Source organism: Gallinula chloropus (assembly GCF_964237585.1).
Source record: "Gallinula chloropus genome assembly, chromosome: 1".
NCBI lineage: Eukaryota > Metazoa > Chordata > Aves > Gruiformes > Rallidae > Gallinula > Gallinula chloropus.
Window position 1 is genome coordinate 29,449,818 of NC_140085.1, and position 25,649 is coordinate 29,475,466.

The window sequence follows — 25,649 nt, forward strand, 5'->3', positions numbered from 1 at the left end:
CCTGCCAGCCCCAGCATCACCATGGCTGCTATCAGTGTTCCCAGGCACAGCACAATAAGCTGCTAAGCAGTGAAGCAAAGGGAAATTGTTGCTGACAACCACTAGACTCTGCTGCAGGGTATTACCAGGATGAGTATGGGAGCCTGATACTTTTTAGCTGAATGTCAATAACTTTAATCTAGCACATTCCAATCAAATCTGCTGATTTGCCCCATGTTGGTGGTTTAACCCCAGCTCACAACTAAGCACCACACAGCCACTTGCTCATTCCTTCCCCACCTTCCCCCCCAGGAATAGAGGAGGAGAATGGGGAGAATAAAACCTTGAGCCTGAGGTAAAGGCAGTTTAATAGGATGACAAACAAAGGGTTATATATATTTTTAAAACTACAAAAACAAATGCAATTGCTTACTACCCATGGGGGAGGGAGACCAGCCAATTCCCAGGCTGTTTTCAAGCAGGAATTGTGCCTCCTGGCTCGCTTCCCCAGTTATATCCAGAGCATGACATTCTATGGTGGGGACTATCCCCTTGGGCAGTGTGGGTCAGCTGTCCTGGCTGTGCTCTCTCAGCTTCTTGTGTACCTGCCAGGGTGTGAGAAGCTGAAAAGTCTTGAAAGCACTGTTCAGTAATAACAAAAATATCTCTGTGCTATCAACCTGTTTTCAGTACAAATCCAACACACAGCCATGTACTAACTGCTAGAACAAAAATTAACTATACCCCAGTCAAAACCAGCACAGTATTGTCATTCACACCAGTGAACTTAGCTGTGCTGAGGGACTTGTGTGACATTGAATCTGCAATTGCAGCTGGTAGATTTTGATTCTTGTCTGTCTCCGAATCCTTTAGCTGGTGTTGAGAAAGTAAATATGTAGATGCTGTTTTTGAAAAACTCAGAGCTCAGGATGCTAAGAATGGTGTGCAATGAATGAGTAAATTCCTGGGATTTTTCTCCATCACTTCAGGTATGATTCTGGTTTTTTGAAGCATAGTGCATGAATTTTTAGTGGTGTAAATAAGATCTTGAAACATGGCTTGTGATCCTTTGTATAGCTCGTAACTACACAGTTTAATTTATGGTCTGCTGCTTGCAAGGGGAGAATTAAAGTTGTATTCTCACTACAAGTTACTTTTTATATGGAATTCAGTGTTGACTTACACTACCCCTAAATTAAGTATTCACTTCCTCAGGCTGCTGTAGAGTAGCACAGGGTGAGAAAGATTCTCCAATAAAGGAAAAAAAAAAAAAAAAGGGAAGATAAAACATAATCATTAATGAAGAGATGGCCTTCAGTTAAGGGTTGTCTTCTGCTGGATTCGATCTCTATAAACCTGTCACAGCCTACATCTGCTGGACGACATTTGCTGGATGTTGGGTCATGCTACAGGGCCTACGTTTCCCTAGGAACAGGGAAAATTGGGTGAATAATGATGTTATTGAACAGTCATGTGGGTTCAAATGCCTTTTCAGTACAATGTTGTTAATTTTAGAAGAAATTCTAGTTGCAGACTTACTTAAAAAGACAACTTTCCCATGTCTGTGTTTTACCCAGATGGTCGATCTGCCTATGTTTTCCTTAAGGAGAGAACAGTGCCACATCGTTTCTATCCCACTGCAGGGGATGGGGATTTTTAATAGAAAAGCATTTCTAGTATCTTTTTATTCACTACTCACAAAAGGAGAAGAGCACTGCACCTTGCACCTCTCCTGGATAGCCTTTCTGCCTAGGACCTCTGGCTGTAGATTCTTGGAGCCACCAATGTTGCTGATTCTCAGGACTGTCTAATTAAAGCTTTAGTATGTGTAGCTATAGTATGGCAGGTTGTGTTCAGCTAGTTCAGTAAGTACAAACAGAGACCTACTCATAATACATTAATTAGTTGTTAGGGAGGATGTGACTTCTTACCCTGAAGCAGTTGTTCCTTAGGCAATGGTTCTATGCATGATTATGCAAGGAAGAGAGATCTAGGTTATTTTTTTAAGCCTTTTGGATTTTTTTTTCTTGAATCAAAGCTGGATGTGCATATAGTTGCTAGTTCTGCTTTCTGAACTTTTTATTAATTATGTAGCTACTGGTGATGGAAACAAATAATGCATAGGGCTGGCTGTAGCTCTCTTCCCCTCCCAGCTGAGAGATTACCCTCCTTGTAAACTGCTCCACTTCTGGCACAGATATTCTTATGATCTATGCAGTGGTTCAGATGGGAGGAAAAGGTTAGAGGATGCTTCTAAGCAGATGATTCTGCAACTTTGATGTCTAGGGTTTACTTGTTATGGGAAAGGTCAGTCCATGGCAGTTAGAGTTATTTAATGAAAGGACAGTAGCTGCTGCGCAACATGAGGTCACAGTGGGTTTAGGATAGTTAAGTTACATATCCTGTTTGTTCTAGCCAATGTGTTCCACATCCATGGGTCTTGCATTTACCTAGGGCCTTTAAGCAGAGCTTGAGCAGATTTGCAAATGTAACATTTATCTTCAAGCTAAATTAAAAGTAAACTGTACTCTAAATATGAAAACCAGTCCTAGAATGTCAGTTCAAATATCCAGTCTGGCCCAGTATTCTTTTTTCCAATAACAACTAGAGAAAAGTCTGGGAATAGGGTAGGTGCTTCCTCAGTTTGCACTTCTAGCAATGTGATACCTGGCTGTGTCTGACAAGCATATTTTTTAATCAAGGTGGACCTAAAGTGTGTTAAAATACAAAGTTTACTTTGATACACAATTGCATTTAGGCTGATCTCAAAATCTAAGAGGAAGCAAAGTCCACCAGAACGTGTGTCATGAAGAGACAAAGGGCTGAGTTACTCTGTAGGTAGTAACACTGCCTGGAGATGTTTTGCCTTTCCTAAAAAGTTTCCTTTCTTAAAAGGCAGTCACTAATGCTTCTAAGAACACAGATTCCTAGTGATTTTGAGAGAGAATCTGGAAGCAACTGGTCAAACTAATGTATCTTATTATTTAAACCAGAAATGGGTGCTGATAAGGCTTAGATTCTTTTAAAAAAGTTAACAGATCTTGCATTTTTTCCCCTCTCCAGATAGTTTAAAAATAAATTTTAAAAAAGCTCCTCACTGTCTGACTTTGTAGGACTGTGCTTGTCAGTGTTGAGATGTGTATTGTTTGGAGTGTCCTATCCTTGGAACAAACATAATGTCTGGGATCTGACAAGGGTGTTTATGGGATATACATAGTAAGTCTCTTGATAAGGTTCTTCAAGGAACTGAAATCTTCAAAGTGCACCAGTAACTTCTCAGCCATGTAGGAGCAATGACCTGTAGTCTCTTGGTTTTCTACTCCCTCTCATGCCTTCAAGTGGCAGGAATGGTTTTGGCCTCCCCTTCCCCTGGTGGTAAAAAGGTAGGCCAAATAAAATTACTGAATCTGGATAAATTGCACTTAAAACCAAACCATCCCCCTCCCCATGACTGATTTATGTTATAAGTAATTACTCTGGTCATGATCCAGCAGTGCTACTGTGAATGAGTAATATTTCTGTCTTTTATGTATACAATACCTTTTCTGAAAATCACTAGATGCATACCTGTTTCATACCTTTCTCAGAAAATAAAGCACAGATTATTTTGGAACTAGATTTAAAACCCTGTGGTGTGCTGAAAGTAAGGTTGGTGAAAAAGCAAAAGTTAGTGAAAAGAAAAAATAATCTCTTTGGTTTCTGGGAGCCAGTTGGTGTAAATAGTGGGGAAAGCCTGTTCAGACTAATTCTGTGTGTGGTGCTCTTCCTCTTGGTGACCAATACTGAATAAGGTTAGTGTATATTAATTTTAAAATGTTATTCCCTTCTGTGCTGTTTTTGTTTGTATTTCTAAGCTTATTTTTATTTCTTGATTTGTGTTCAAATAAGCTACAAGGGGCTGTTGTAAAGACTGCTCTGGTTTGATGATTTTTCATGGTTTTGTATATAAAGGGCATGTTCAACTTGATTATGAGAACTGGAAATGGTGCTGTGTGGTGAGTCACATATTCATAGGAAAGAAGGGTTTGTCATTCTCCTAAGATACATGTCCTGTGAAAGTGACTAGAGCAGCAGTGGCTGTCCCAGTCAACCCAAGATTCATAAACCATTAGGAAGATAAGATGTGGACCATGAACTGTTTTGACTCCCTTCCCTTCCCAAATGCTTTACAAAACTAGATACTGTTTATGTGTTCTTGTTTGGGTTTGGGTTTTGTTGGGGTTTTTTTCAGTCGTTGGTCATGACTGCAGTTCTGCTCATCACGTACTGACCCTAAACCGGGTTGAACCATAGAACATTTCCAGAGATGGGGCATCTACAAGGGACTGCCTGGTATAGCCTCTGGAAATACATAGGTGCTTGTTGCATAGTGGAAAGTTGTTGCTATTACTTTTTTTTTTCCCCTTTAGAGAGAGAAAGAGGTGGCTTTATGCCTGTAAGAAGCGACACATGGGAAGAGACCAGGAGTATTAAGTTAAGCAGTGACCCCAGCACAAGAACTGTACCAGTGGCAGAGCACCTGGTGCTGAAACGTTCTGGTCCTTTGTACCTCAAGAAATACCACAAACTGACTGAGCTTGGACTGTCTTATATTAGCACTTAGAAAGTTGCAAGTGGGAATACAGAGCACAAGATAGTCCTAACACTTTGAAATGAAATTTTAAAATGCCAGACAGATAGTGTAGCAATTGGCCTCTCTTGCTGTTATCCTCAAACAAGCATTTGCTTTCTTATCAATGATTTTCACTCCTTCCAATAGCTTATTAAGAACAATGTGGTTAGAGTAGCTCTTTCTTTAAGCAGGATACTTGGTGAAACAAAGCAAGTAGTACAACCTTTGGCCCCTCCCCACATAAGAAGTCCTCTCAGTTTGGGGCTGGGGAGGAGATGGAGGCTGTGGTAGGCCTGTGGCCTAACGCTTGGGCTCACTTGGGTTTGTTCTGCTTAACCCATGCACCATGCTGAATATTGACAGGTATGTCTGGATAACATATCTATATCTTTTTAATCCTTCAAAATACCTGAAAGGCATTCTTATATTTAAAATGTCATAGCTGATCTCGAGGTACCAACCTGGTCATTAAAAGTTTTATTCTGGACTAAGTTTTTAGATAATAATTTTGGCCTCAGTAGACCATGGATACATGGCATACTGAAAGTGAGGATAAACTCTCACAAAAGAATCTGATGTACTACAGTCATTCACCCTGACATCTATCTTACCCTAGCTTCAGGTATGTAGGGTATTCTGAGTATAAACTATCCATTTAGAGTGTCTGTTTTCTCAGCAGAGACAGCTGCCTTTTTTGTCTGATAACTTAGAAAATTTATATTCCCTAAGGATAGTTTTATACTACTTACCATAATCCTGAGGGTACTTTACTCAACAGTCTAGCTATATTAAACTCATATTTGTTCATGTTTATAAAGCTACTTCTGCAATGTTACTACATCAGTCACTCTGATTAAACATTTTTGGTTATATAAATAATGTGTTGGTAACACAAATTCTGAATCAAGCAGTGTGTGCTGTTGGACATCCCCTTGCAGAAGACAAGTTCCAAAATAGCTTTAGTTTTCCATCTTGAATTGGTGCTGGCAAATTGGAGTACTGCAGGGCAAGGATGCTGCTGGTGCTTGATTAGCAAAAGGGAATTGGTCCTGAAGTCCTTCATTAGCTGTGGTAGTGTTTTGCTGGAAAAGAGTGTTGCCCCACCGTTAGCATGAAGAAACTAACATTTTGTATTGAAGCTTGGAAGTACAACACAAAGTTATATAAGCTCCTAATGTCTCTGTATTTCCATCTTCTTGCCTATGTGTGTGCACATAGGTGGCAATTTTACTCCTGTGTTACACACTGATAGTACTGAGCTTTGCAGGGAGTACAAGTACAGATCAAAAAAGTTAAAGCCAAGGCCTGGATTGTGTGAGCACAGAAACAGATTAAACATGAATGTGATTTGAAAGGTAAAAGTGATAAAGCCAGGATTGATTTCTTGATCTCTCCCTTCCTGCAAGATAAGGACACTTGTATAGTAATAAGCACAGTTTCACTTAAATCTCACACAATAGGTGTCAGATGCAGCTGGGAGAACCCTGACATACTTCTGCAATAAAAAAGAAAATTGTAAAGATGCCTTAGTGTCTCACATGGTAACAGTTAACTTCGGTTTACACTAGTGTTACAGGTAGATAGTAAGGATGGAGCATCCCAATACATGGCAGACTCTGTTGCCAAATGCAGTTAGGGAAATATTTTCACTATTAGTATGCTAAAGTGGATTAAAGAGCATGTGAGAGATGATGTGGGAATTGTGGCATATCTACAGAAGAATTTATCAAGGAGTGACTCTCATGCCATCCTGTCTCCCCGCAATATTTTGTATAATTAATGCAGATGCTGGTTATTTGCATAGTTTTTTGTTCTTCTGTCAAACCATAATTATATAGTGGTGGCTCTTGCAGTGGAAGATGTAATAAAAATCAGCTGCTATGTTTATTTGACTACTGTTACTTGGTGTGCTCATCATAGAATCTAGGCTTAATGTCTTCTATTTATACTGGAACTGAGCAGGATTGATACAAGCTATGCCTAAGGCATAGCCACCACCCTCTTATGTTCTCATCAAACAAAATCTTGTCCACCTGGCCCCCCTTCTTATTTTGCACTGCTGTGAATGTATGCTTTGGGGGTCAGAAATGTGTCTTTTAGAAGTTTGTGTGGAACACAATAGAATGAAGCTCTGATAGGATGAGTTCTTAAGGCTGCTGAAATATCAGTTGTCAATAGCAATCTGAATAATAAATGATAAAACTTTTCCCTTGTTTGTACTTTCTATTTAACTCCCCTATCTTCTTTTCTTATTAAGGTGGCCTTCCCTACAGCTTAAGGCCACATTTTTCTAGGTAGAATGCAAACCATGCTGATAATATGTAGCTTGGTCTGTAGTTGGTTGCCAAACAAGGAATAAGTAAAAAATTAGTAAGTTTTAAGGAAAAGGATATGAAATACAAAGAGAAGTAAATTGTTGTAGCTTGTATCAAATCTCAAAAGTTATTTTTTCAGACCATTACTTTGATTTGGTATAATGTCATATTGGGGTTTTTTTAGATGTCTTTATGAGTTTTATATGCAACATAAATGGATCCAAATAGATTCATATCTGAGGCTTGGATTTAGACATAGAAAAACTGAGTTTTTCTAGACAGTGTCACAGTAAGTTTTGTCTGAGCTACATTCAGAGCTGTACTGTTCAAATAGGTATTCAGGAGATCTGGAGCTAGAATAAACTGTTGTGACACTGTTTTCCACAGCCTTCTCTTGGACAAACTGACAAGATACAGATTGGGTAGGTAGCCTGTGACACAAGAAGGAAACTGAGTACGAAGCCACACTGAAAGGGTGGTGATCGGTGTCTTTCATTCAGCCTGTCCCAAGTGGGATTCCCCAGGGATCAATACCAGGCCCTATACTGTACAACATGTTCATAAATGGGACAATGGGGGTAAAAGCACGATCACCATGTTTGCTGATGACACCAAACTAGGTGGTGAGGTCGACAAGTCAGAAGGGTGAGGCATCTGAGAGAGATCTGGACAAGCTGGAAGAGTGGGCTAGCAAGAACAGTATGAAGTTTAACAAAGACAACTGCAAAGTGCTGCACCTGGGATGGAATAATCAAACAGCCCAGTGCAGGCTAGGATCTGTGTGGTTGGTCTTGTTACTTGTCCTGAGACTCAGTTAGAAACACACCTTTGTCTTGATTACTTGAAATATAGCTCACTAATTAGTTGAAGCCAGTTTTGGTTTGGCAGTGAGAAATGGCTTCTTAATATACATCCAGTGGATTCAAAGCATGGGTGGTAGCTTAGCTGTTCACTTCAGGTACAAAACCAGAGTTATCTAAACTTTACTGATGAAAGGAAACTTTATCTATGTGCTGAATCTTTTTATATGCAGTAAATTACTGCTGTATGGAAAGAAATCTTACATCATCCCTCATAGGTACACTATCCAGTACTGCAGGCTGAGCAGACCCAGGAATTTATTTTAATTGTTAATGGTAGGTTTAATACTTCTTACAAGCTGGAAATGCCAGGAAATAATTGGTGTTTCACTTCATAGGAGTGTTTATCATTTAGATGGTCCTCACACAAACTATAAACAGTCTGAGCACTAAAGCTGGAAAGACCAATTTAAATCAGTATTTAATGCTGATCTATACTTAGCTCGTCCTTGAGTTTCCCATGAGTGCAATTTCACAGTGATAGAAGCAGGAATGAACACTGTTGATGGCAAGGCACTGGAAATTTCCTTTTTTTTTAATTTGAAATAGAATACAATATTATTTGTAGGAAGTTTTAAGTGACAGAAAAGTAACTATAGTGTTCTTGCACTTGAATTCTTGTTGCTTCAGTATGTATAGTACTGAATCGGTGCTAGTGCTGCTATGGGTAAGTGGCTAAAAAATATGCTGCTGTTCTATATTGGCTCATGAGATGGCCCAAAAAGTCTTTATGCAAGGAATGTGAATGTTGTCATTGCCAGCAGTTGGATTTGAAGTAGCCCTTGTGGTCTGCTTCCTTTCAAATAAAACCAGGGGTTAATCTTTAACGTCTGGTTATTGGTGAGAGCAGGTGCTTCGTGTTCTAGGGACTTCAACGCTGTCTGGCTGCAGTGACTGTTTGGTTATTTTATATATTAGATAATCATTACAAACAGAAAGGTAATATAAATGTAGTAAGTGTATTGGTTGGTTTAATGTCCTGATCCTGCACTAAGCTATCTTGCATTCTAGGGCACTGCTTTGTGCTTGTGTAGGATACCATCCAGGATTTGAGGAAGCTAATGCTTTTCATCTGCACTTGTTTCACTTGCTCTGAAGGGGCTTTTTACACATAATTCACTGAACCATTGGCTCTGAGACCTCTTGAAGCCCTGCCTGTGTGCTTGGTACTTACACTGATAATGGGCAGTCCCAGGGCTGAATGAATTTATAACCTTGTAGAAGGCATATGTCTGCTCTGTAGGAAACTGTTTTACAACTTAGCTGTATCTTCCTCCATGTAGGAGAGAGCTGTAACACCATCAGATCTCCAATGCAGGTCCCTTGCTACCTTAATCTTATCATTTCACCCCTGTCTCTTGGATGCTCTTTGGCACTGCAGCTCGGTCTGATGAATCCCTAGGTAGGGAAGCAGTACACTGTAGGTTCTCAGTAACCATCCTAAGTTTGGGTTGTGGCAGAAAGCCTGCAATTGTAAGCAGGCATGTTTGTCGTGGTGTAGCAATCCATACATCAAGTGACAAGCTGGGAACCAAGGAGGGATGTCTGAAATTCTTCTTCTAGTAGAAGGAAGGAGAGTTGGGCAGAATGGTTTGGAGACTGTGAGGACCAAGGATCATAGGAGCACTCTGGAAGGACTTCCTTGCTACCTAATTGCAGGTTGTCCTTGGATACATCCATGCAGAAGAGACACATTGCAGAGATGGAAATTAAGTTGATATTGTTGTCCACACATGGTTATTCATAAAACAGCTTTTTTTTTTTATTTTTTGTTTTCAGTTCCAAACATATACTACTGCAGCAAGACTGAGCTATTTCACAAAAATCTTCAGGATGGTTGAGGCATCTCTGGAGGTTTTGGAGGGGAGAAGGGCTAGGGTGGTGGGGTTCAGTGGTTCTTTTTCTTTCCTTTTTGAAGAAGGATGTATTGAAAAGCTAGCATCTCTGGTTTCTCCACTCTGTAACCTGTCTAGACTTACAGAAATTAAACTATTTAAAAGTATGGATTACTTACTCACATAGTCCTTTAATGAAAGAGTCAGTAGCAGCATCTCACAGCTTTGTGCACAGCATATGGATATAAGGGTTGAACACCAATGTCTTCTGGGGTGACTGTGTAAAACTAGGGGATGCTGAGACCACTTCTTTCTGCTCTCAGTGCTGTTTTATTGCTTCTTGATCCTAAGCCTGAGACTGATTCAGCTTGTTAAGTGAGACTTTAGTTTGGAAACCACTGTCCTCAGTTTTACCTGTCTTGCAATTGTTTCAGTGCATCTTAGACTGTTCCTTATATCCCCTTCAATTTTTTTTCTCCCATTCCTGAAGGCACTGCAGTTGCCACGGGAATTTTTATTTCCTTTCTAGCTATGTGACTGGCTCACCTCAGCTATACAAAGAATGGGAAATTGGTTGTGCTCTAGAGTTTGATCCACAGAGATTTAGGTAATAATGTTTTCTATAGCACTGCATACAGCAGTGCCTATGTTGTTCTTTCTGTAAGGAAAAGTGGTGTCTGGACTGCTCTGAGATAGCTCAGAGGAACGAGACAGCTGTCCCCGAGCTCCACAAGTGAGCTGGGGACAGGTAGCACGCAGGAGAGGTCTGGGTGTTAGCGGTCTGTAGGCTGTAATTGCCGTTGTCAAGGAACCGATCCAGTTTTATTGCTGCCACCTACCGAAACCGGAGCTTTCCACCTCATTGAGCAGAGCAGGAGGAAGCACAGGTTTGCAGACGAGATCTGAAATGCCACAATATCACTAAAAATAATAATACAAAATTCCACCCCCCAATGAGGACTTCATAATGTTTGTTTATTTTGTTGCTTAAAAGTTCAGCTTCCTGTGCATCTCCAGTGGTCCTAACTAATGCTCTTTCTGTAGCTATTCATTCTTTCCCTGCTGATTTTTTTGTTTTGATTATGTCTCTGATACAGCTCTGCCTGGTATCTCCTGTTTTCCGCTGGCTTCTAGGGCAGTAACTCATGAATGTGTTTAGCTTTCCTGTGCTGCCTTTAATACAAAAAGATGGTCTTTGTGGCAATGAAAACTTCTGTATGTACTTCAGAAAACCCTTTTGGTTTTATATTTTGTGGAGAAGAGTGTATTTTATTTTACATACCCTTTAGTTGCTTGGTGACTTTGCTTGACAAGACCTTGCTTGCTGAACTTGCTTTGAAAAATGTTTATTACCAAAAAAAAAAAAAAAAACCCCAAACTATTTTCTAGCACTGCTTAAATGCTTCTGAAAATTGCAGGTTTCACTAGACACATTTTGTCAGAATGCAAAATGTATTTATTGCTGTAACTAATACAGTGAGTACTCATAGAATTAAAAACCCAGTCTACTTTAATCTGCTATATATAGGACTGACCGGGCAGCTTAATGACTTAAGTTTTTTTCTCTCTCTCTAAGGTTTGTATGATTTTACACCTGTTTAAAAAATGTCTTTTCCCCTTCCCCTCTTAAAGGTAGAGACCTGTGGGTTCTTGTTCTGGGAAGGTATCCAACCCACCATAAGATTGGCATTCCAGAGTTCAAGTATGTTGGTAATATGCATGGGGATGAGGTAGGTTTCAACTTTTGCAATGTCATTTATACCAAATACACTTACCAGAGGTTTAGAGTGAACTTTTCTCAGGAGTGTGCTGGCTGTTACGGAGGTATCACACACCTCAGAGGACCCAATATATGTGTATTTCTTGAGGAATTTAAAGAATAAAGTTCCCTTGTTTTGGTGGAAGGGCTTTAGGAGACCTTACATCACTGTGAAGAATCCTACAATCCTACACCTAAGACCTCTCTTAAGTAGAGGGGTTTGTCTTCTCCTTGTGAATAAACCCAGAGGCTTTAACTTTCCTGGCAATGAGTCAGATGCAATAGTTTGCTTGTACATTATTATTGCATGAAGGATGACTGATAGAGCTCCTCAAATGCATCTTAAGATTAAGTAATAATTGCTGTGAAGCACCAAATGATTTATTTTAGGAAGAAAATTTCTCTTGGGAAACTTAAGCTAGGAATACCTAGATTCCACTGAGATAACAGAGTGAGTACACAACAAAAAGCAATTTCAGGATTAACTAGCTCTGGAGAGAAAGCCCATTTATTAACAGTAAAGGAGGAAACTGATTATGAACCTTCCTGGTGTAGTACATGAGTCTGTAACAGAAAGACTTGAAGCTTCACTCTTCTCTATAATCTTTTCCTGCTTTCTTTTTCCCTTATTCTTTAGCATTACTTGCTTATATTAGTCATGTTCAGGATAAGTTTAAACCACACAGTTTATTTCTATGCAGCCATTAATGTGAAGGGTAAATAATTCAACAGAAATGGCAAAACTTAGTGTATGTGTGTGCGTGCACTAGACTGTGAATTTCCAAAACTAAGCAAAATATTATAGGAGGAAGTATATCCTGTGTGAAGAGTAACATCCCAAGCTATTGCCATTACCAATACCATGTGTGAGCACTTGCATGCCTACAGGCACCTGTGACTTTCTTTATGTGCCAAGAATTTTCCCTGAGTTAGACTAGTTTCACCTTGTTTGACAGTGCCTATGCTCAAAGTGCTTCTGGGAGTCTGACTGCTTTGGAATGTAACTCCGTGGGAGGAAGCTGATTCATGGTTTCAAATGGGTGCATGTGTTACCAGATACCCCAGACAGGGTTTCCAACTCCTAAAACCTGGTGTGTGTCAAAAGGGTAGTCCAGAATGCCAGGGACTGAGGCTCCACATGGCAATCCCTGCAGACTGCTGAAGGGAATTGCAAAACTATGGCTACAGGTGACCCAGCTTTGGTAGGAAGGAGGTGGAGGGCAGGATACAGTCTCAGCTGGCTCTCAAAGCCAACATTGCCAGACTGCAGAGGGCTACTTCTTCTAATGAAACCTCCCCAGTGAAGCACTCCTGCCATTGTTGCTGCCCAGCTGGATATGCACAAGGAATTTTGACCATGGAGACAAGTGCTGTTTGCATATCCACAGGGTCAGGTATTGCTGGAGATCAGGCAACCTGGATCGCTGCCTAGTATCTGCCTGTTATGTTGATTTTAGGAGGAAATGGAGTCAGACTATTTTTTGTGCTTCAGTGATGCTTTCCATAAACAGGATAAAGTGAGAAAAGCTCTGTTCTCCAGTGGTGTCTGGTGATGTTGCCCTTCTAAGCTGTCATGATTAAACAAATGACACTTTCCTGTTTTGACTCAGCCAGCTGGCTGCTCCTAAAGCCTGAAAGTTGGGATGGAGCCTGAACTGCATGTGCATAGGTTGTTCGCACATGCTGCTGAAAGAAACCTAGATTATTTGGAGAGCTGCCCAACAGGGAAGTTCTAATAAAACAATATGACTACACAATACTAAGAAGAGAGGGTTTTTTTTTTTTTCAGAATTGGAAGAATTTTTTTAAAGTAGTTTAATTTTTCATAATACTGTAAGACACGACAAGCCGAGATTTAATTATTTTAATGTTGTGATCCCCATTGCCAAATAGAGTGAATTTTTTTCTCCAGATCACCAAAGAGACAACAGAAGACTTCTCCTGTTCTTTGTGTGACTCTTTGTATGAAGTTGGACACCATTTTTAGCTGTACTTTTTGTTTAACCCAAGCCAGATTAAAACTGGTAATTAGAGGTAGTTCAGTCACTTAACAGCAGTGGGAGACTTTAATCAAAATGCCACTAATAGACTGCATAATCCTGTGAAATGTTTTAAAGTCTGCACTGAGGAAGATGAGAGGGAGGCTGCCTGCTGTCCTGGGGCAGCTCTCAAGCTGAATTGGGCAGCAGCCTCCCTCGTTCCAGGCTTCTACTCTTATGTGAAAGATCTTCTCTTTCTTACTGTGTACACTCACAGGGGAAGAACATATTCCACTTAACATTGACTACAGCCAAACCCCCAAACACTCCTAGATGGAGCAGAACTATCACCTTTTGACCAGCTGTACCAGTGACTTGAGTCTAACCTACACAACTGAACTACAGGATCTCATTAGAAGGCTGTTCCTAAACTTTGTGTGTCACAACCTGGAAACCCTGTAAGGAACAGCACGTCTGGACAAAATGGGAACTACCTGTGCGTTTCTGTTTGCCCCCTTCTTTAACGTTCTGCTGCTGTGTGGTAACTGGGACATCACAAGATAAACTCTTTCCCAGGATGGTAATGCTGATACCAACCCTTTTCTCCTAAGGCATCCACTTCCGATCACTTTCTTTTCTTAGTGTAATAGTATTTTGCCTCTTTAATTACGTGAAGCTAAGCCTGTACTGATAGGCCTGAGCCAGCCTACATGAAAGGATGTGTTTAATCTTGCTGGCTTATCTTGAGATTTAAGTTAAAGCAACTAGATCCTATTTTCCATGTTATCAGAGACATAGTCATATCCGCAGAAGGGTTTCCTAAGATCTGGTGACTTATTTGGGCTTGCGTGACCAAGGTTTATTTGTGATCAATATAATTAGGGCTTGAAAACCTCCCAAACAACAAACTGCTGAGTCTTGTGTAGTATAGAATTTCTCACTCTTGTTTCCAAAAAATGAATGGAAGCTGTATTTACACTATCAAAATGCCACTATAAAAAATTAATTTCTTTTTTTTATCACCAGGTTGGGCAAAAAGACTTGTGTCCACATGCTACACAACTTGCTATAAGCAATTCTCAGCACATATTCCTATGTCCTTTGTACTTTCTAATATAGTAGGGAAGTGGTGTGGCAGGGAAATACACATGTGCTCTAGAAAAAGGAATTAGAAAATAAATATTTCTGGTATAATGAACTGTGTTCCACCTGGCTTCAGTATCAGCCTATGTGATGTAAAGAAGGTCAAAAGTACCAGAGATTTCTAAGGTCAAAGCAACCAAGCCTATCTGCTAATGAGAGACTTTTTAAAAAGCTGGATGATGCTGAGATCTCTTTCAACACAGGTAGGGCTGTTGCCCTGATCTAGTTACCCTTTTACTTATCTTTACTCATGCTGTCCTGAGCAGGATAAGAGAAAGCGAGCCGTTTCTCAACAGCGTGAAGACTGCGCTGAGAAGCCTGAAGCCTGTGGAATTTGTCCAGGTGGCTAACTAACATCATATGCCAGGTGCTAGTTCAAAAGCAGGCTTTTATGTTGCCATTTCCTTCAGTGGCAAACCAGGGAGCTGCAGTTCCCTGTCATACGTGTGGTAGTCCCTGTATTTCCACTCTGACTGCTGCTATAGGAGTGAACGGTTACGTGCCAAACTCCTGCAGCACAGCCGCTTCCCCACTGGTGTATTTTAATAAGGGACACACACAGTGGGTGTGTCACAGCCCTGCATAACCATTAGTGCTGTACCAGTGTTAAAAAGGGACACCTTGTAAGCGTGGCATTGAAGTGGCAAAGCAGGGTGGACTCTCGGTTTCTCTGCTGTAACTCCGCTTCCTTGAGGCGGGGCTGTGCCTGGTATGCTGCTGCCTTAGGCCTGTGCAGCAGTCAGGGCCAGAGCAAGGAGACTGGCAAGACCATGTTGCTCTCAAACAGGTCCTACCTGATGGTTTGGATCCTTCTTTCAACATAGATTGACTTAAAAACCAGGCCATGTTTAAGGAAAGAGTTTTAATCATAAAAATGGGCAGAGTCTATCCACCCATTAGTCCCTTGGGTATTAGGCCTCTGTCATGTGGTAACAAAAATGTTTTAAAAACGGGGGTGCTGAAGTAAAGGGTTCCTGAGCAGGTGCAATCAGAGCTAGCCTTAATCTTTTAACTGGCTGCCACTAGAGCTTCTTGAGTAAGCCCTTCAGCAGCTGAGCAGGGTGCTGACCCAGCCATGCCAGAAGTGATAGTCAGCAGGTTTAAAGGGTATGTCTACAGAAACAGTGGTCACACCCTTCTCTACAGCGTTGATCTGTGCCCTGACACATAGCTGCTTCTTCATTCAGGACTTCCCCTGAGGATCACCAAAAGCCTTTCCTGCTGACTCTCTCCCTTTGGGGCACACAAAGAAACGGACAGATGAAATTCCAGAGAGAAACTTAAAGTCTAACTGTATCCCTAGAGCTGGGAGAAAGGGTTTTTCCTTTACTTTTGTGTTGCTCCTCATCTGAGCTACTGCAAAACAACACACTGGGCATCACCCTTGGGATACTGCAAATATTCATCATGTCTTCTCAAACCCAGAGCACATAAAGGTTGCTGTCCCCTGATCTCTACATCTTTGACTTGACTACAGGCAGGTTGAGATATCTGTCCTTGACTTTACTGTCAGCAACCTACCTCCACCATGTCTAGATCCTTTATTGGAAGCTCTAAAGTAAAAATAATTGTCTCGTAACCGTTCTCTGCAGGTGGAGCTGACCTCTCCAGTAACAGGGTAAAGCTTGGCTGGGCAGCAGAGGCCTTCTTGGGGCTTGATCAAAACTTGAGTTGTATTTCCCCAGAAATAAAACCTTTCCTTTTCTCTCAAACACCTTCAGACATGATTTCTTAAGGAACACAGGGTACTCTGGACCAAAACAAAGCCACTCCTCTGTCACCCCACCAAAAGAGAGTCTTAATAAATACACTCCTTGCCCACCAGGAAATGATGAAAGCACCAATCCTCTGATTGAGTTTGGCTGAATTGTTTGCTGTGCTCAGGTACCACAGCTGTACAAGGAATCCTGTAACATAGAGTTAGTTTTTAAAATACTGTATATGTACATAAGTCTGGGTTTAACTTTAAGTGCAAAAAATATCATCTATGAAAAATGCCTCATCTTCCATTTGTTTATAAACATTGTCCATTTCTACCACTTTTTCTTACTGCTTTGCTTTATCATCTTTTCCCCTTTCTGTTCCTGCTTCTCCTCCCTTTCTTTTCTGAATGTCATTTTGTACTGAAGAGGAGTACAGGAGGAGTGAGGTGCTTTCCCAGTTTCTCCAAAGAGCTGTCCAGTCTTGTTTGTAGTTTAGCTATCTCTGTGGTAGGGCCATTCTTGTTGCTTCTGAGTCTGCTGGCTTTATCTCTTGTGCCCAGGGCTATGACTCCTCTCACCTTCTTTCTTCTCCCCACCCCCTTCTCTCCTTTTCCATGTGCTTCCCAAGATGTCTGTCATCCCAAACTGGAACTGAGCTGCCTGTTAAGGACAGGTTCTGTTACATCCCTGCTTAAATCTTACAGAGTAGATCTATCAAACCTGCAGAGCAGTTTGCTTTCACATACCCAGGTGCTGTTGTGAAAGCTTCTGGCAATGGAGGAAATTAGGTAACTTCCTCCCCTTCTCAAAGCCCATTTGCTTTGATAAAGGGGGGATAAGTGTCTAGCAGTAGTGTCTAGAGAAAGAGCCACTTAAATACTGGCACAGGAGGTGCATTTGTGTAATGCCACATCCCATGGCACATTAAGACTACTGAATGGTTTGTAGGAGACCACCAGGACCTGTCAGGCAAGGGTTAGAAAATTTAGGAATTAATCTGCTGGGGGACAGGGTGGGAACAGATCCTTCCTTTTCCCTGTACAAACAGCAGGCAGAGTTGCTCAAGGACCAACAGAGACCACGGCTGCCTTCACCTATGACACTTAAAGTGGTGTGATCTCAATTCAGCAGAGTCACATTTAGCACTGTGCTGTTTGTGTGTTTGTTTGTGTGTTTCTCCTGTGACAAACAGCAGCTGCCAGCTAACTGGCAAGACCCAGTTTGCTCCCAGCCCAAAGAGCAGTTACACCCAGCCCACTTTGCCCCATCCTGTACCAACCCATCATCTCCTGCAGGCAGAGCTCCCACTGGACAGTGTCTGTGTTCCTCCTTACCTCAACACCCAGAGCAGGATTTGACACTTAAAATGTATCAACGTGAAAATTTAAGATGCTAGTGCAGCAAACAGCTGTAGAGAAATACTTATTGTCTCCTTATTTTCACCTACCTTTTGCCTTAGCCTGCACCAGCCTGTAAGCAAGAAGAGGTTCACCTGTGACACTAGGTTCATCCATTCCATGTTCCTCACTTTAGAAAAAAAAAAAAAAGATAAAATTCTTGCAATATTTCCACTTTGGTGGTGCAAGACTCATTCTAAAAAATCCTGAGGCACTGTACCTCTGAATTAGGGCCTGCAGTGATATACCAGGCTTTGTTCTTGGAGATAACGCATAGATAAATTATCTCCAGAGCATATCTGCTTGCAAGTCTTGATTTGCTCCTGTCTGAGCCAGGCCTTGGGAACCCTACAGCACCCTTGAGGCCTGGGTCACAGTGCTATAGAGAGCACTCCTGGGAAGTGTAGTCCAGTGAACGCTGTACGAGTAGTTTCTGGGGTAGGATAGGAGTGTTCTTAACTCACTGGAACAGGAACTTAGCACTGTTTTGCCTGAAATCTGATCGAGCAGACTAAAGGGAGATGTCCTGCCAGCGCTCGTGACCTGCACAAACTTAAATGAACAAAAATATGTATTTGGGTTGTTTCCTCTCCCATTGCTTCTATGTGATCCATCCTTCCTTCTCCTTTTCTAAAGATTTATGTATATATGGGTTTGTTTTCTCCAATGCCTGTGTTCATGGCCTTAAAATAAAGCAATGTAACAGAGAATATAACAGAAGCGTCAGTGGGGCCTGTCTTGATCCTGTATTACAGTTGAATGCCCATAGAAGGGGTTCAACAATAAAAAACCCTGCTCTGCAGCACCCTGGAAATCACAGGTGTTGTCTCCCTTTCTTCTGAAGCATCACTGCCAAGCTGTGATGGACAGCATGACACTTTTGCCAAGGGTCTCTCAGGCATCAGCACAAAGCTGACTCTGCAGTGCAACTAAGAAACGCAGCGTTTCCAGGCCCAGGTGATCCTTAACAGGCAGCTGATGCAGTCTGAGGCTTTGCTCTGGCTGTGTTTTATCTGTGCAGGGTTTAAGCAGCACAGCTGACAGAGTTTCCTGTTACAGAAAAAAAGTTCCACTTGGTCTGGGTTTAAAACCCTTGTGAAACCCTCCAGTGACTCCTCACATCTGTTAAATCACTTGAAATGTACTTAGGGAAGAGCATAAAATAAGTGTTAACCGGAATGCTCTTACAGGCCTTGTATGCCTGAGTAATCCCGTAAGAGAAGCCTGTAAGTGCAAGGGGGTGGGGCCTGTTTTCTTTTCTCTTCTTCCTCCATAGCAGACTTGGAATAAAATCTGTTCTTCTTTACACAGACTGTTGGGAGAGAAATCCTGCTCCATCTGATAGACCTCCTGGTGACCAGCTACAACCGTGACCCAGTTATCACCCGGTTACTCAATAACACCCGGATTCACATCATGCCAACGATGAATCCTGATGGCTTTGAAGCTACAAAAGTGCCTGACTGTTATTACACACGAGGAAGGTAGGGGCAGCTTAGGTGGGTGGGAGTAGGTAAAGGAAATGGGTGGGGAGTAATAATCGCAGATAGCCAAGAGACTGAATCATACGTGGTGGAGAGGATAGCCCAGAGGATGTGCTGGGGCTAATTTTGGCTCGTGCTGATCTGAAGACTCACTGTTATGGCACAGAGTTTTTGGAAGACCGAGTCAGACTGCTGTTTATATGTGGTGTGACTAGAGAAAACTGGTCAGAATGGTGTAATGACCTAAGCTGTTAGGCAGGAGACCCAGACTGGGAATATGAGCACAATAACCTATTTAGACCTCCAGGGTGCTACAAAAAAATAGAAAGAAAACTCCACCCACAGGGATCTATTTCACTTGGAGAGTTCTGTAACCGTCCTTAATGAGACAAAGGTGTGTCTAAGCTTGTTGAATGGACTTCTAGAAATGTGTTTAAAGATCATGCTGAATGCAGATCTGGTAAAAGGGAGGAGTTACACAAGTGGAGGTAGCTGTAATAGGTGCTGTGCTAATAGTAGTGCTTGGAAGACAAATTATGCAGAAGAAAATGCAGCCTAGCATTGCACCCTGTGCTATTTTTGCAGTCTTTAATGTAGGTAGTGCAGAGACCAAAAAGGGGAGGAAAATTTTAACAAGTTGGAAGAGGAAAAAATAAGAGAGGGTGAGAGAATGGAAAGAAATGCCAAAGGGACAAAGTTGGAACACACAGAAAAAGTAAACTCATGGGCTGGAAATTCTCTCGGATCACTGGCCATGGCAACGTTGGAAGCAAGTGAAAACGTAGTTTAGGCAGTTTAGTCCTCCAGGTTACTGGTGTAGGCCCTCCTTTTATTAGGAAAGAAATGTATTCCTCAGCAAATAGATCAGACTTTTATGGAGGGTGGTATATTTTATCCCCTCACTGTCAAACAGAGTTTTAACTAACTGAGTTTAAAAATTAAAACAGCTGAAGCTAAATTCTCTTGCTGTTCTCTGAACTGACTTGTCTGAGTAAAAAAGGAGGAAAGTATCCACACAGACTACACTTTTCAGGTTCAGGGAGAAAAAGTCCTGTGTATGAAACTTTTGCTCTGTGTCCAGAGTGTGACAGCAGTACAAGGGACAGAGTCATCACATAGTTACCTTGGTCTTCTATACAAGCATGAAAAACACAAACAGAAGAACATCATCTTCCTTATCTGCCTTAGGTTGTTCTAATTCGTATATGTGTGGGAGGGTGCATGCTATGTGCATGTTACAATATTATTTCAGGTGGAACCAGTGAGTGGTTTTATGAAAATTCCAGTGCTGCCAGAAAGTCCATCATCTTACTGCTTGAGAAGATTTGCAATGGTCTATGATTTCCCAAGGACACTAGCATGCCAGAGGTCTTAACTACTGGGAGACTGGTGATGTGGAAGTGTCCACGGACAAAGCAGTAAAGGGAATGTCTTCTCTCAATGTCTTCTCTCTTTCAAGGTACAACAAGAATGGAGAAGATCTGAACAGAAATTTTCCTGATGCCTTTGAAAAGAACAATGCCAGCCTTCAGCCAGAGACTCAGGCAGTAATGGACTGGATAAGAAATGAAACTTTTGTTCTTTCAGCAAACCTGCATGGGGGTGCCCTGGTTGCCAGTTACACCTTTGATAATGGGAACTCAGGTAAGCTGGTAACAAACTCTCTTCTCCACAGCTCCTGTGGTTTAGGAATATTAATATACCAAAGTAAAAGCTATAAGGATTTCTGCAAGGTTCTTCCAGCTTTTGAGCTGGAGTGAAGAGACTTTAGTAAACTCCATCAAAATTCACTGTTTATCCTGTGTGTAAGGCAGCACTGTATGCTTTACCAGTAAGGAGAGTTACATGATGGCTTGCTTTCTTCTGCAGTTACCGGCACTTTGCAAGGCTATAGCAGGTCTCCAGATGATGATGTCTTTATTCATCTGGCAAAAACATATTCTTTCAACCATGCCAGCATGTACAAAGGGATGGGGTGTGACAACAGACAAACCTTTCCACAAGGCATTACCAACGGGTATTCTTGGTACCAGCTGGAAGGTAAGAATGTCAGCTGCTTCAGATACGATGTTCTCACTTTCTCCTGCCATCTTTGATGATGAAAGAACTATGATTTTGCCCAGAGTAGAAGGCTGATGAAGGGAGTAAGCCATTCAGGCTGAGCAGGAACTGGCTGTTTGCAGAAGTTTCTGTGGTTACATAAGTGAATGAGCTTGTCTGGCTGCTTCTGTGCTCTTTTTTAAGGTCTACATAGCTGTATGGATTACACACACACACACACTGGTGTGGCACCAAGGTCTTGTCCTTTCAGAAAGAAAAACATTCTTCTGTTCACATATCATCCTTCCTTGACACTGTCCCTCATGATATCCTTCTCTAAATTGGAGAGACATAGATTTGATGGATGAAGCAGTGGGTGGGTAAGGAATTGGCTGGATGGTCACACTCAAGGGTTGTGGTCAATGGCTCAATGTCCAACCTGAGACCAGTGACAAGTGGTGTTTCTCAGGGGTCAGTACTGGATCTGGCTCTGTTTAACTTCGTCAGAGACATGGACAGTGGGATCTACTGCACCCTCAGCAAGTTTGCTAACAACACCAAGCTGTGTGGTGCAGTTGACACACTGGAGGGCAGGGATGCCATCCAGAGGGACCTTTACAGGCTTGAGAGATGGGCCAGTGTAAACCAAGGGCAAGTGCAGGGTCCTGCACATGGATTGGGGTAATCCCAAGCATAACTACACAGGCTGCATTGACAATGGATTGAGAGCAGCCATGAGGAGAAGGACTTGAGGCATTGGTTGATATAAAGCTCAATATGAGCTTTATATATATGAGGGGGGATTTAGATTAGATGTTAGGCAAAAAACATTGATTATGTGGGTCATGAAGCCCTGGCACAGGCTGCCCAGAGAAGCTGTGGCTGCCCCTCCCTGACAGCGTTGGGCCAGGCTGGAACAGTGTTTGGGCAACCTGGTCTGGTGGAGGGTGTCTCTGCCCATGGCAGGGGTGTGGAACTAGATGGATCTTTGAGGTCCCTTCCAACCCAAACCAGTCTGGGATCCTGTGATTCATTTTAATGTTTGAAGACTGAAATGTTTCTGTTACTGTTTGTGTGCAGCCTCAGGGTAAGGGCCCTGTGTGCTGGGGCACGGCCTGCGGCTTTCAGTCTGAATTCAAAGCCTTCATGGGCTCTTTGGACAGCTCTGGCCCTGGCAAACTGTGCCAGCCTGTGAACTCCTCTGCCCCTGTTCAGTTAAGAGTGCTTGAATGAAATTCAAAGACCCACCCTTCCTCAGCCATCACAGTCCTCATTCCCAAACACCGCTGTGCTTTAGAAAACACCATTCTATGTGTAACTAGAGTAATGACATTTGTTTTCCACCAGAGTCAGTAAATACAAGGGTGGCACTGAGGAATCATTTCTCTGATTTACTTTTCTTCCAGGTGGGAGGCAATTGCCAACTTTTAAACTCTCCTCTTTCTCATCTAGTTTGAGCTTGGTGCTTCTTTGCAGCTGAACAGTTTGTTTTATTTCACATTTAAGGTGGAATGCAAGATTACAACTACGTCTGGGGACAATGTTTTGAGATTACACTGGAGCTATCATGCTGCAAATATCCCCCAGCAGACCAGCTGGCAAAGTTCTGGAGAGACAACAAAGCTGCTCTGATCGAATACATGAAACAAGTACATCTAGGTGGGTGCATGGATGGGGAAGGGAGCTACGGCTGAGGCCAGGCTGGTGGGCTAAGTTGGAACTCTTCAGCAGCCTGGGTCAGTGTCAGAGCTCCCAGGTGAGGAGCTCTGGTGTGAGCTGGGGAGCTGTTGCTTCTGAACAGCAAGTGCCACAAGGCCAGGGATGGGTAAGGGTGGAGAGCTTACAGGTCGGGGGCGATGGGCACTACTGCAGGGGTGTGCGGGGCTTAAAATGAGCTGGGACAGGAGTGAGGGATGGGACCCTGGGGCCATCCCACCATACGCCCTCAGGAAGCCCACTTTCTGCAGCAGCCCTGGGACAGTTTATGTCAGAGGTTTCTAAATGTGGACAGCACCCCCTGGGTCGTTGCTTGGGTTTTGTATTTTTGTAAGGCTTTTCTAGGTGGGATCTCAATGTCCCAGTTGGAAGGGAGCTGCTGCGTAGCGAAGCAGTGGTACCTTACGATGAGTTCCACAAACCTGTTGCTTATCTTGTGTGTTGTTGCCCAGGATGTCTGGCTGCTGTTTGGTCTTTGCTTCACACCAGTGCTGCCTTGAAGGTGGTGTGTGAGAATTTTGGGAAGCCCTCAATAAGCAGGCAGTGCTGGCGTTCTGTAAGACAGAACTGACTGGTGGGTTTACTGGCTGTCCTTGCAACCAGTGGAACAGCCTTTGTGTGCATCCAGCAACAAACAGTCTGACTTTCCCACGGAGGGAGGCTCCCTCAGTGCCAGGCTGTCATCCCTTCTCTCCTCACCTTTTCCATAGGAGTGAAGGGTCGAGTTACTGATAAGAATGGAAATCCTATCCCCAACGCCATCGTGGAAGCCAAAGGAAGGCCCCATGTCTGCCCCTACAGAACAAACGAACACGGGGAGTACTTTCTTCTCCTCCTGCCTGGGACATATGTGATCAATGTAAGTGTGTGGCCTTCCCAAACTGCTGTCTGTAATTGCATCAAGAGCTGAATGAGCTGAACTCGCTCAAGTCCTATACAGGTACTGTAAAGTCTCTGTAGCAGATTTAAAAGAACTCAGTATGTGGAGAGATGAGTCAGCAGAACTGTGATTGTTCTGTCACCACAGTGAGGTCTCCAGTCTGGGTCTAGAGATAAGCACTCTGGCCTGGATGCTGGAGTCAGCCGGCATGGCGGTGACCATGGTGACCTCAGCTCGAGGTGTTTGAAACAAACTGCAGAGCACTTGAAGGGCATGGAGCTGGAGGCTGGGATCCACAGAGCCCCAGGCAGCAATGGGCTAACACTGCCATCACGGACAGCTATTTCCTTGGGTCAAAACGGCTTCTCTGCAGAGCTTATCAGCAGCTGGTATGAGAGACCATCCATGCAGCCAAGGCTCTGCCTGCTGCCAGCCAGGGGCTGATACGTAAGCGCAGTCGCAGGACTCTGCCTCGTGTACAGCTTGTCAGGCTGTGCCCCACGTTATGGACAAACATTGTCTCAGGGGGTTGGGGTTTACTCCTACTGCTGCTCAGTCTGTGTTCTCAAACTGAGGTTCAGAACACTTTTCCCGTGCATTCACGGTGTAAAGCAGCCTATCAGATGATGTTTGTTTCACAGCTGAACTCAACCTTTCAAACCAAGTAAAGGATCTTTCATCTTTGCTCCTAGGCCACTGTACCCGGATTTAAGTCGATGCTGGAGACAGTGGAAATACCCGACAACACCGGCAACTTCAGTGCTTTGAAACACGACTTCTCTTTCTCAGAAGTCTCTTCCGGAGCAAGAGCTGCTTCATGTCCCACAATTCCCCTCTACCAAGAGTTCGAACGGGCTTCATCGGCTGCAGTGAAACCAGCTCTGCCTCTCATGGGCTTATTGACCTTTATGCTTCTCATTTTCAAATAGTCAGGAATGCCAGGACACAGCCAGGCAACACCATCCAGCTCACACCGGGCTTTTCAGGCAGAAAGAATTGTACGTGCAAAAGAACGTGTGTATAAACCCAACCCTCAGATTTACAATCATGTTTACTGTACTTTGTAAAATACTGGCTCGACAATCAAGTGTTTCACTTTAATTATAACAGACTATTGTATTTTTCTACATATTTTACTCTAAATAAATACTGTACAGCCTGTGGAGAGGACTGCAGCGTGCCAGGGCAGAGAGCAGAAATACACACTGGAGAATTTGCGCGAGCTCCCGGTGAACCCACAGCCCCTGCCCTGCACAGCTGTGTCAGCCATTTGCTCATGCCAGGTTTCTCATAATAAAGCCACTGCTATAACTGAGGAATGGCTCCTTTACCCACCTGCTTTCTTCCCTGCACAGGGGAGAGCATTCAGGGCTGAAGTCAAGACCCGTAATGCAGAGGAGATGAAGGTGGCAACGAAGGGTAAGTATGTGCTGAAGGGCTGCGTTGCTGGAAACCTGACAGTAACCTGCGCCAGAGTGACCTGGGCCACAGCCATTGAAACCCTTCTTTTGCCTGTCCCACCAAGCCCCTGCAGCTGGGCTGCTGCCAGCTGGTGAGATGCTGTGCACAGACCAAGTTGTAAATACACTTCGGTGGCTGAAGCAGCCCTACCAACCCAGGATGAGGGCTGCGTGCCCAGTGTACACAGTGTTTGCATCATCTCTATTTGCATTTTCCACCTTCTCTTCCTGGATTGTTCACCAGGTAGAGGAATAATTAATTATCCACTACTCCCACCTAATCCTTCTGTCATTTCCAGCAGGAAGAACTAGAGTTGAGTCTTGAGCCTTGAATTTAAAATCCCCCCCAAAAAGGGAGAAACCTGTGCGAAGCCAGGCAGGGCAAAGCCTGCAGGCTGCCTCCCAGCACAAAGATCTGCATGGAACCTGAGTACCACACCTTCTGCGAAGACACTCACACAAAAAAGAGCACCACACAGTATATAAA

The 25,649-nt window shown here is 42.9% G+C and overlaps 1 protein-coding gene across 1 annotated transcript in view; it reads left to right on the forward strand.

Moving 5' to 3' along the window:
- CPM (carboxypeptidase M) overlaps positions 1 to 24,723 on the forward strand; it is a 34,134-nt gene extending 9,411 nt beyond the window's left edge. Inside the window, exons 3-9 of the mRNA XM_084266922.1 lie at positions 11,234 to 11,331; positions 18,894 to 19,066; positions 20,526 to 20,710; positions 20,936 to 21,106; positions 22,613 to 22,765; positions 23,533 to 23,681; positions 24,395 to 24,723. Of these exons, the coding sequence (XP_084123048.1) occupies positions 11,234 to 11,331; positions 18,894 to 19,066; positions 20,526 to 20,710; positions 20,936 to 21,106; positions 22,613 to 22,765; positions 23,533 to 23,681; positions 24,395 to 24,631 (1,166 nt within the window). The 3' untranslated portion in view covers positions 24,632 to 24,723. The remainder of the gene's footprint in view (positions 1 to 11,233; positions 11,332 to 18,893; positions 19,067 to 20,525; positions 20,711 to 20,935; positions 21,107 to 22,612; positions 22,766 to 23,532; positions 23,682 to 24,394) is intronic.
- Positions 24,724 to 25,649: the final 926 nt, after the last annotated feature.